Here is a 12082-nt window from a genome sequence, read left to right as displayed (position 1 = left end):
ACTGACAGACAAGGGACAGACAAGGTGACACTCAGACAAGCTGGTGTCGCCAAAGCTTAAACCTTTGTGCTTCAAAAGGTTATCGGTAAAGTAAAAAACAACTCTCCTCCCACACACAAAAGACAACCCACAAAACGGGAGGAACTTTTTGCAAATTATACATCTGATGATGGTCTAGTAGCCAGAATAGCTAAAGAACTCTAACAGCTCAGTAACAGGAAGACAAATAAGCTAGTTAAAAATGCAAAAAAAAAAAATGCAAATAAAAACCACAGTGAAATGTCACATCACACCCACTAGGATGGTCACAGTCAAAAGACATATAATGTCGAGTGCTGGCAAGGACGCGGGGGCAGCGGGAGGAACAAAGTGCACAGCTGCTGGAGAACAGCCTGGCAGTTCCTCAAAAATGTAAACGTACAGCTGTCACACGACCACAGCGATTCCGTTCCTACGCACGTATGTAAGAAAAGTTAAAATACACGTGCACAAACACTTGTACACAACGTTCACAGCAGCATTACTCCTAAGAGGCAAAAAGCAGAAACGACGCGACGTTCATCAGCTGCCGAATGGATCAACCACACGACACGCTATTTATCGGCACTGCGGAGGCCGCGACACGGTGAACCCTGAGAACATTACGCCACAAGCGCAGCCAGGCCCAGAGGCACGTGCCCCACGGCTCCCTCTACACGCAAGGCCCAGTACGGACAAGACCACAGGCAGAAGCACACGAGCGGCTGCAGGGCTGAGAGTGGGAGAAGGGGCAGTGACTGCTAGTGGGTTCAGGCTCTCTGTCTGGGGTGACGGAATGCTCTAGAATTAGTAGGAACAGTTGTAACAATTTTGTTAATATACTGAAAACCATGAATTACACGCTCAAAGGGTAAATTTTTCTGGTGTGTGAATTAATATCTCAATTTTTTAAAAAAGAAAGCCAAAAAAAAAAAAAGGTAAATCAAGGTACATAAATAAAAACGTCTGCTGTATCGTGATTACACACGTGAAAGACCAGAATCAGTGGAAAAGATCATAAACAGAAAAGCGATCAATAAATCACAGAACCACCACGTAACAGAATATGGATCTGATCTCTCTCATGTGAACACAGCATGTGACAGATACGCTGCAGAGTGAAAGAGACCCCACGCCTGGGCCCGTACCGTGAGCTGCCCACGGTCCTGAGCTACTTACTGCTCTGCAGGACGCAGCCCCGTGGAGAGGAGGTGAAGGGAGCATGGGTCTCGGTGGTATTTGAGATACCGTTACTTTTATTCAGAGTAAATGATTTTGAATGTATAATTATTTGATAGGAAAGAGCTTCCCAGTTAGCTCCTGAGAACACCTGCCCTCAGGGGCTCTGCGGTGCCCCTGGGGCGGGCCCTGCGGGGCGGGCGCACTGGGCCGCCTGTCCTCACGGTGCTTCACTCCTGCTGCCCAGCTGACTCCGAGCCGTTAGCGGTTAGAGTGGGCGCTGCACGCTTCATGGACCTGACCTCCTCAAGGTTCCCGTCGCCCCTGCCTGGTGGGCACCTGCTCTGCACCGGCCTCTGTGTGGGTGGCACATGGGACGGGGTGCTGTCCTCGGCCATCGGGAGTTCGGGGCGCTCGGGCCCTATTTCCTGCTCCTGGTGTGCCCGCCCCTCTGCCCAGGCGGTCAGTCATGCCCCACCTGTCTGCCGGGCGAAGGCCACGCGCCTGGGGAGACGGCTCAGCGGCGCCCGAGGCCACGAGGCCGACCGCCCCGCGGGAGACGGTCAGAGCAGGCAGCGGGCCTCAGTGGCCCTCAGTCCTCGTCCCCTTCCCCTAGCCCCAGGAGGACGCCCTGGGACGCACTGCGTGTGCCTGAGCAGACGGGGCCCGGCTGCGGCTCTGAGGGGCAGAGCAAGGCCGGCACTGTCCCCGAGGGGCTCCTTCCAGAGCAGGGCCTCGGGCTCAGTGCAGCTGCCGCCCCGTCACTTGGGCTGTGTCGGGGACCACAGGCCATAGACACAATGGGCTCCCTTGCCAGGATAAAGCCCTCTCCTCAGTCTCCTCCCCAGGAGGCAGCCAGTGTCTATGTCTCAGGGTGACAACCGTCTGGGTCTGCACACTGGGTTCCCCGCAGTTGCCCCGCTCTGTCCCTGTCAGCCCTGGCGGGACTTCTTCCTGTGGTCGCCTACTACAGAGGAACTGGGGGCTGCTGCCAGAGGCCGTCTTAGGAGAGGCAGCGCTTCCCCAGCCGGCCGGCAGTCTGCCCAAGTGCATTACCGGGGGAGAGACCTCAGAAGAAAAGAGACCACAGAACATTCGCCAAGGAGAACGCTAGCTCCTGACGTGCTGTGACCATGAGCAGCCCACAGCACGGCTGTAACCCAGGACACGGAGGTGCGGAGTGCACACCCTCCACCCTGAAGCTGAGAGCATCGTGCGCGTCAGAGTGCCCGTGTGGAGACAGAAACAGGAAGGGCGCGAGTGGGACATCACCTTGCAGTCCGTGGCCAGGAGAACCGTTCCGTCCTCACGGATCAAAGGCTGCTGGATGTTCACAAGCATCCCTGGATCAAGAAGACCTGTTTGTCTAGTTAAGACATAAAGAAACCCAGAGTAGCTTCCAGTGTTTAGTGCAGAGTTCACGCTGCACTGACCCTGTGCATCTGCGGGCCAGGCCGGAGGACGCGCTCGCTCGCTCACTCGGCGCCAGCGAGCCGCCAGCCCTGCTCTGCAAGGAGACGCGCCTGGAGCCGGGCCTGCCCGAGACAGGACGTGGACACGCCTCTCGGCTCTCCCAGCGCTGCCACCTGATCTCGGAGCACCAGCAGGGCATTCCCAACCCTGGGGCGCGCCACAGTACAAAACAGGGCTTCTCGTTTCCCTCTGCTCCTTTAAAGTTAGGTTTGAGAGATCGCACTAAAAACAACGTGTCACTGACCCGTGGTGCTGCCCAGACCACACCTGGGTCTCACGCCTTTTATCTCTACTGCAAGAGCCCCGATCCTGACTCACGGAACAGCCGTTTTCCTGCATGAACGATGCCTGAACTACAGCACGTAATCTGAGCCCCTGAGACAGGAAGCTCTGACCCCATCCTGGACCCCTCCTGAGCCCACCCCCCGAGGGCCCGTCCAGGGCTGTGACTGCAGCGGCTCCAACTCGGTGGCCGAGGCCCGCAGGTGGGGCCATCAGCCCCCCACAAGGAGCACCTGCACCACCCACGTCAGCTCCAGGGCCCCCCAGGCTGTTCACAGGCACTGACCTCGCCCCATCCTTCTCGGCCACGAATGTCGGCGTGGCTATCAGAGGACTCCGCAGGTCCTTCCGGATGTAGATCTTCTCAGTGGACGCAGCACAATTGCTTGGTTTCTCCCGCTGCACGTCAAAGGGTTTCCGTTCACTCTGCACAGCTTAAGTGACAACAGAAACACCTGTGTTGAGAAGAAAGCGCCACACCAACAAAAGCCACTCCCTCTGCGGGAGGTGGGGTTCCCCTGGGCTGAGCCCGCTGCTGTGGGGATGATAAGCTCCGTGGCAGACATGCCTGGCCCAGCTTCCACTGGAGACTCTCGCTGCTCACAGGACTCTCTCCCGGGGGAGAAACAGCCCCTCAGGTGGGCCCAACAGAGCTGCCCACCCCCCTGGGGCGGAGGATGCACCCTAACGCCCGGCTCCAGCCAGGACAGCTTCCGCCACCTGCCAGCGGGGGTCACACCAGCAGCCTCTCCCTTCGGCGTCTGGCAGAGTGCATGCACACGTGCCAGAAACAACGGAAGAGAACAGACCTTCACGGGGAAAGAAAAGGGGCGGCAGACGCAGCAAGACAAGGGCGCTACTTCACAGGCAGGGATCTGAGGCTCAGAGGGCATGTGCCGTGCCCAGGCCCCCCAGCTCCCGGGGCAGGGCCGGGGCTGCCTTCTCTCGGCTTCACCCCAAAGCCTGTGTCTGCTCCCCACACACGCACGCTGGCTCCCGCATGTCGGGAAAGATTTCACTGTGGAAACTGACCCTGCCCAGCAGCGGCGTCGCCGCACCACCGAGCTGACCCAAAGGGTGAACCGGAATGAAACCCCAGGGGACACGGTGGTCTTGGCGTACTCGAAGGCCACGCACCGAGACCTCATTCTCCCCTCTTGTTAACGCGTGTGGGTGTGAGCCCTGCTACTCACACTCCATTTTCATGCCCATCTCCAGGCACTTCTTCAGCCGGCAGAACTGGCAGCGGTTCCGGTGGTGTTTGTTGATGATGCAGTCCTGGCTGCTCCGGCAGCTGTAGGTCAGGTTTTTCCTCACGCTCCTTTTGAAGAAACCTTTGCAGCCTTCGCAGCTGACAGCCCCATAGTGGCGGCCTGAGAGAGGAAGGGACATCTGTGGGCCTGCTGTGTGGGCTCCCATGCTGGCAGCCACGGGCCAACTGCGGGCCCCCAGGCCTACATGTCCTCCTCCCACCTTCAGAGGAGCCTGCGAGGCCACGACGGAGGCCGCAAGCTCGGACATGGTACCCGGCACTGGCAGATGGCGTGCCCAAGCTCGGCTCCCGTCAGAGGCCGTGGAGAGGGCTGGGTGGGCAGCCTGGCTGGGAACCCTCAGCTCCGCTGTCCTGCTGGGAGCAGCGCGGAGCTGACAGCAGCCTGCGCTTCCTCAGCCCCCGGGGTCTCGGTCCACATTCACTCCCTCTGTGAGTCCCGTCCTGGCTGCAGACGAACCTGGGGGCGGGGGCGGGCGGGGGTGTGACCAGAGGACGCGGTGTGGGGGCTGTGACCGCATGGCCCAGGAAGGCCACCACGCCTGCAGCTCACGGTGGTTCCATCCTCGAGGTACACGTCCCGAGCACAAATCTTTATCCTAGGCTTATTAACTCTGGGGTCTCTGAACTCTAAAGAGTCCCATCGGTTTACCTTTCGTCACAATCCCGGTGGGGACTGACTCGAGCATGCTCTCCTGTAACCCAGGGTCACAACTGCACTTCAGGGTCAGAGTTCACGGGGTCACCATGGAAGCAGCTGCAGCGCAGCCCACTGCCCTGAGCCCCGACGTGTGGGGCCCTTCTCCAGCTGTGCACCTGGGGGCCCCAACTGTGGGGCTCTGAGCACAGTGGTGCTGAAGTGACTCTGCACACATCTTTCTTCTTTCCCTGCAGTGGATTTCCTCGGGCTCTTGAGGCCGTAGAGGGACCTCTCATGTCTAGACAAAGGCACTGCAAGCCTGTGTTGAGCTTTAAGCCCAGAAAGGGGAAGCTGAGCAGATTCTGTGGCCTCTGGTACACTCAAGCTTCATTCATCTGCTCAAATCTTTACAGGTCTCTCCTTGTTGAGCAAGAAGATGGGGATTCAGAGACACAGGGGTCAGAAAGGCCTGTCACGAAGCAACTAGAAAAGAGCACATCCAGTGCCCAGAGGCCTGAACACAAGGGCAACGAGGACAAAGGCTGCGCAGGGGAGGCGCAGAGAAGGGAGAGCGCTGCGGCAGAACGGGCAGGGCTGGGGCTTCCTTCCTGACCAGGGCTCGTCCTCCTCTTCAGAGGCCTAGCTCACCTTTTTTTTTCCCAAACCGGGACCACCAAGTACCCAAAGCTGCTATGAATGCAGTGACCACAGAGCACAGGTCAGTGTCCCCGGCATCATTACTGTCGACGGCTCCTGCTGGGGCCAGGCCTCTTCTGAGGTCCCTCGTCCCCTCCCGACCGTGCAGGCCCAGGAGTGTGTCCCCAGAGACACAGGGGCTGTGCGTGTTACGCTCCCCGGGGTGGGCCGCCAGCTGGAGCAGCCTTCTCTTTATCCGACAGCACACGCTCAACCACTGAGGTCCCGACTGGGACTCCAGCCACAAGGGCACGTTCCCTCCTGTTTATCACCCTGGGTTATAGGGAGGGCGCGAGAGACGAGCTGCAGTGTGGACCGGGGCGGGACGGGCAGCAGACGTCCTGTGGAAGAGCAAAGCGCTGCGCAAATGCTGACTACGCTCACGACTGATTACGTTTTTTTTTGGCCATAAGGGTATGTGGGATCTTAGTTCTCTACCAGAGATCAAACCCAGTGGAAGCATGTTTTTAATCACTGGACCATGAGGGAAGTCTTGATTACCTTCTTACTAGTACAAAAATAATCACAGTCAACCATGATTTACAAATCACAGACAGTTTCCTGACTTTTCCTTTTGATTCCTATAATCTGACAACCTGATCTGCTTATGGACATCATCATCCCAATAAAGAAAAGTACAGTCGAATTCTGACCCCCCACCCCGCTGCCCGGACCTGGTCTGTGATGCCGGCCCCTGAGGTGCACCCGCGTGACCACCGCTGCTTACCTGAGGCTTTGTCGCCGCACACCACACAGTACTCCACCACCTGGGGCCGCTGGACGTCGGTCTTCCCCAGCAAACGCTCCACAGAAGCAGAGTCCGTGACGATCTAAGAATAAACAGGAAATAAGATGATGAAGACACAGAAGAGCTGTACAGAAAAGATTTTCATGACCCAGATAACCACCATGGTGTGATCACTCACCTAGAGCCAGACATCTGGAATGCGAAGTCAAGTGGGCCTTAGGAAGCATCACTACGAACAAAGCTAGTGGAGGTGATGGAATTCCAGTTGAGCTATTTCAAATCCTTTAGATGATGCTGTGAAAGTGCTGCACTCAATATGCCAGCAAATTTGGAAAACTCAGCAGTGGCCACAGGACTGGAAAAGGTCAGTTTGCATTCCAATCCCAAAGAAAGGCAATGCCAAAGAATGCTCAAACTACCGCACAATTGCACTCATCTCACACGCTAGTAAAGTAATGCTCAAAATTCTCCAAGCCAGGCTTCAGTAACATGTGAACCATGAACTTCCAGATGTTCAAGCTGGTTTTAGAAAAGGCAGAGAAACCAGAGATCAAGTTGCCAACATCCGTTGGATCACTAAAAAAGCAAGCGAGTTCCGGAAAAACATCTACTTATGCTGTATTGACTATGCCAAAGCCTTTGACTGTGTGGATCACAACAAACTATGGAAAATTCTTAAAGAAATGCGAATACCAGACCACCGGACCTGCCTCCTGAGAAATCTGTATGTAGGTCAAGAAGCAACAATTTAAACTGGACATGTAACAACAGACTGGTTCCAACTCGGGAAAGGAGTATGTCAAGGCTGTATATTGTCATCCTGCTTACAGAGTACATCATGAGAAATGCTGGGCTGGGTGAAGCACAAGCTGGAATCAAGACTTCTAGAAGAAATATCAATAACCTCAGATATGCACATGACACTACCCTTATGGCAGAAAGTGAAGAGGAACTAAAGAACCTCTTGATGAAGGTGAAAGAGGAGAGTGAAAAAGCTGGCTTAAAGCTCAACATTCAGAAAACTAAGATCATGGCATCTGGTCCCATCACTTTATGGCAAATAGATGGGGAAACAGTGGAAAAAGTTGATAGACTTTCTTTTCTTGAGCTCCAAGATCACTGCAGATGGTGACTGCAGCCATGAAATTAAAAGACGCTTACTCCTTGGAAGGAAAGTTATGACCAGCCTAGACGGCATATTCGGAGAAGGCAATGGCACCCCACTCCAGTACTCTTGCCTGGAAAATCCCACGGACGGAGGAGCCTGGTAGGCGGCAGTCCATGGGGTTGCAGAGAGTCGGACACGACTGAAGTGATTTAGCAGCAGCAGCAGACAGCGTATTAAAAAGTAGAGACATCACATTGCTGACAAAGGTCTACCTAGTCAAAGCTATGGTTTTTCCAGTAGTCATGTATGGATGTGAGAGTTGGACTATAAAGAAAGCTGAGTACCAAAGAACTGAGATGCTTTTGAACTGTGATGTTGGAGAAGACTTGAGAGTCCCTTGGACTGCAAGGAGATCCAACCAGTCAATCCTAAAGAAAATCAGTCTTGAATATTCACTGGAAGGACTGATGCTGAAGCTGAAACTCCAATACTCTGACCACCTGATGTGAAGAACTAACTCACTGGAAAAGACCCTGATGTTGGGAAGGATTGAAGGCAGGAGGAGAAGGGGGCGACAGAGGATGAGATGGTTGGATGGCAGCACTGACTCAATGGACATGAGTCTGAGTAAGCTCTGGGAGTTGGTGATGAACAGGGAGGCCTGGCGTGCTGCAGTCCACGGTGTCGCAGAGTTGGACACGACTGAGCGACTAAACTGAACTGAAGATGATGAAAAACCAGAACAAGAAGCCAAGTCAGGATCAACTGAATTCCTAATCTTGGGTTTCTAAGAACAACTCTGGGCAGAACTGGGGAAACCCCACCTGACAGCCTCCTCTGCCAGCGGGAATGGGGGCCAGGCCTCTGGGCCACACCCTTCGGCAGTGGTGGGGGTCGGGTGGGGCTGCCCAGGGTGTGATGTTACTTCTCAATGACCCACCCTCCAATCTGCTACCACCACCAAGACCCGGGGCAGTGGGGGAGTCCCGTGCAGATGCTCCAACCATGAGGATACTCAAAGTCTCTGGCTGCTTCTCTACACTCGTGAAACAGCTTGGAAGTTCAGACTAGTACATTTAGCAGAAAAATAATTAAGCCTTACTGATTAAACAACTAGCTCTCTCGTGAGGCTCTGGAAGTGGAGGGACTAGGACAGGGAGCCTCTGAAACCTATTTCTCCTGCCTTTGTAGGAGACTTTCTACACGACCCACCGTGCTCTCCATTTACAAGAGTGATGTGACTGAAAAAGGCGCATGAAAAAGTGAACAACAGCTGCTATGAAATAATGTGGGTCACAGCCTAGCCGAGGCCAAGGGGCTTGTGTAACTCAATGAAGCTATGAGCCATGCCACGCAGGTTCACCCAAGATAGACGGGTCACAGTGGAGACAAAACGTGGTCCACCGGAGGAGGGATCGGCAAACCACCCCAGGATTTTTGCTGCGCGAGCTCCACGAACATGAACAGTGTGAAAAGGCAAAAAGATACGACACTGGAAGATCAGCCCCAGGTCAGAAAGTGTCCAGCACGCTACTGGGTAAGAGTGGAGGGCAAGTCCTAACAGCTCCAGAAAGAACGAAGTGGCTGGGCCACAGTGGAAACAACGCCCAACCGTGCATGTGTCTGGTGGTAAAAGTCAAGTCTGATGCTATAAAAGGAACGTTAGGTCTATGAATCAAGGTAAACTGGATGTGGCCAAGCAGGAGATGGCAAGAGGAAACATCGACATCTTAGGAATCAGTCAACTAAAATGGATGGGAATGGGTGAATTTAAATCAGATTACCATTGTATCTACTACTGTTGGCAAGACTCTGTTAGAAGAAATGGAGTAGCCATCATAGTCAACAAGAGTCTGAAATGCAGTACTTGGATGCAATCTCAAAAATAACAGAAAGATCTCAGTTCGTTTCCAAGGCAAACCATTCAACATCACAGCAATCCAAGTCTATGCCCCAACCACTGATGCCAAAGAAGCTGAAGTTGACCTGTTCCATAAAGACCTTCTAGAACAAACACCAAAAAGAGGTGTCCTTTTCATCATAGGGGACTGGAATGGAAAAGAAGGAAGTCAAGAGATACCTGGAGTAACAGGCAAGGTTGGCCTTGGAGTATAGAATCAAACAGGGCAAAGGCTAACAGAGTTTTTCCAAGAGAAGACACTGGTCACAGCAAACACCCTCTTCCAACAGCACATAAGAGATAACTACACAGAGACCTCACCAAGTGGTCAATACCAGAATCTGACTGAAATTCTTTGCAGCCAAAGATGGAGAAGCTCTACACAGTCAGCAAAAACAAGACCTGGAGCTGACTGTTGCTCAGATCACGAACTCCTTATTGCAAAATTCAGGCTTTAATTGAAGAAAGTAGGGGAAACCACTAGGCCATTCAGATATGACTTAAATCAAATCCCTTATGATTATACAGTGGAAGTAATGACTGACCGGTTCAAAATTGGGAAAGAAGTACAGCAAGCCTGTATATTGTCACCCTGCTTATTTAACTTACATGGAGAGTACATCATGTGAAAGGCTGGGCTGGATAAATCACAAGCTGGAATCAAGATTGCCAGGAGAAATAACAACCTCAGATATGCAGGTGACACCACCCTAATGGCAGAAAGTGAAGAGGAACTTAAGAGCCCCTTGATGAAGGTGAAAGAACAGAGTGAAAAAGCTGGCTTAAAACTCAATATTCAAAAAACTAATATCATGACATCAGGTCCCATCATTTCATGGCAAATAGAAAGGGGAAAAGTGGAAACAGCGATAGATTTTATTTTCTTGGGCTACAAAAATCACTGCAGACAGTGACTGCAACCACTAAATTAAAGGACGCTTTCTCCTTGGAAGGAGAGGCATGACGAACCGAGACAGTGTGTTAAAAAGCAAAGACCTCACTTTGCAGACAAAGGCCGCCACAGTCAAAGCTATGGTTTTTCCAGTGGTAACGTACAGGTATTAGAGTTGGACCATAAAGAAGGCTGAGTGCCAAACAATCGATGCTTTCAAATTGTGGTGTTGGAGAAGACTCTTGAGAGTCCCTTTGACAGGAAGGAGATCAAACTAATCCATCCTAAAGGAAATCAATCAACTCTGAATATTCACTGGAAGGACAGTTGCTGAAGGTCCAACACTTAGGCCGCCTGATGTGAAGCTGACTCACTGGAAAAGGCCCTGATGCTGGGAATGACTGAAGGCAAGAGCAGCAGCGGGCAGCAGACAATGAGATGGCTGCATAGCATCACGGACTCAATGGGCATGAACTTAAGCGAATTTTGGAGACGGCGAAGGGCAGGGAAGCCTGGCATGCTGCAGGCCATGGGGTCGCAGAGCGGGACACCACCACCACCACCACTAAGCCTTACGGTCATTTAAGCGCAGTGACTATATACAGAAATCATTACGTGGGATGACCTCTTGTAAGAGATGCGAAAGATCACAGCCATCCTCTCACGAGCGAGGAGTCTGAGCAAGCAGGGAGGAATTCAGATTTCAGGTGATCAGAGTGGAAGCTGGGAAGGGAAGGATGAGTAAGTCCATCATGCAGTGTCTCAGAAGCACAGCTCTGAAAGCTCTGCACACTGGTGTTCTGAACACAGCTGAGCAGAAGGAAAGAAACCCTTTCCTTCCTGAATTCTCTCCACAGCGGAATGCCCCTGCAAAACACATGGATGCTTAGCGGCTTTGCTCACAGTGCTCAAAAGGCTGAAGCGACCCCAGTACCCATCAACAGATGAATGATAACCCACGCGTGGTCCATCCGCAGAGCAGAATATCATTCAGCTTTAAAAGGAGGAAATCCTGACACGTGTGACCACACAGATGAACCTTGAGGATACTGGGCTCAGTGAAATTAGCCAGTCACAGAAGGACAAGTATTACAGGAGTCTCCTCATGTGAGGTCCCTAGAGTCATCAGACCCACAGAAAGGAGCGGAGTGGTGGCCAGGGGCTGGGGAGAGGTGGGGACAGGTGTTTAATGGCCATAGAGCTTCGGTCGGGGAGGATGGGGCGTTCTGTGGATGGACCAGAGCGGGGGAGGGTTGCAAAACAACGCCAATACACTGAACTGGACACTTGAAACTGACTGAGGCGGTGAAGTCCACGTCACCACAAGCTTCTTTTTAATTAGAAAGCAGAGCTAAACACGACGGTGGACTGCACGCGCCCTGTGCTTGGCCAATGCGGGACACCGGCCTGAGCCCTACTCCTCCAGGTGCTGGACCTGGACATTCAGCGCATCCCAGTAAGCCTGCTCTTCTGCCAGCTCCTGCTCTTCCCTTCCCTGCACCTGCACGGATCCCACCTCGCCCATCAGAGGGAGAAGCAGGGCAGGAACAGAGGCCAGAGCTGAGGGGCCACAGGCTGCAGCCCACAGGAGCAAGGACAGAACAGAGGGCTGGCCAGGCCGGGTCAGATCAGACCCAGCCGGCCCTCACCTGGCTGTGGTCAGCTGTGGTGAGACAGTCATCCAGGGGGCCACACCACCTGCTCAGTCGGCCTCCTATCTCCACCCTCCCTGAGCACTGCAGTAGCTGCCGTCTGGGCCTTGCCCCTCACTTGCTGCTTTTCACTTGAACCAAGGCAGCAACCTGCCATGGCTGCAGGTCCTCAAAGGACCTTCAGGGACGGATATGGCCTCCAGAGTAGAGGTGAGAGTCCAGAA

At 53.5% G+C, this 12082-nt stretch overlaps 1 protein-coding gene across 6 annotated transcripts in view; it reads right to left on the bottom strand.

Moving 5' to 3' along the window:
• The window catches only part of NR2C2 (nuclear receptor subfamily 2 group C member 2), a 115176-nt gene that overhangs the window by 12840 nt on the left and 90254 nt on the right, over positions 1-12082 (bottom strand). For all 6 annotated transcript variants that reach the window (XR_003507853.1, XM_027523496.1, XM_027523492.1 and 3 more), the window contains 4 exons: positions 6286-6388; positions 4146-4325; positions 3239-3386; positions 2470-2563 (listed from right to left, as the gene is read on the bottom strand). Coding sequence is in view for 5 of the 6 variants with exons in the window: in XM_027523496.1 (XP_027379297.1) it covers positions 2470-2563; positions 3239-3386; positions 4146-4325; positions 6286-6388 (525 nt within the window). In the remaining variant the exon portion in view is untranslated. The remainder of the gene's footprint in view (positions 1-2469; positions 2564-3238; positions 3387-4145; positions 4326-6285; positions 6389-12082) is intronic.

This window comes from Bos indicus x Bos taurus, chromosome 22 (assembly GCF_003369695.1).
Source record: "Bos indicus x Bos taurus breed Angus x Brahman F1 hybrid chromosome 22, Bos_hybrid_MaternalHap_v2.0, whole genome shotgun sequence".
Lineage (NCBI taxonomy): Eukaryota > Metazoa > Chordata > Mammalia > Artiodactyla > Bovidae > Bos > Bos indicus x Bos taurus.
This window is presented reverse-complemented; position numbering and strand designations above follow the sequence as displayed.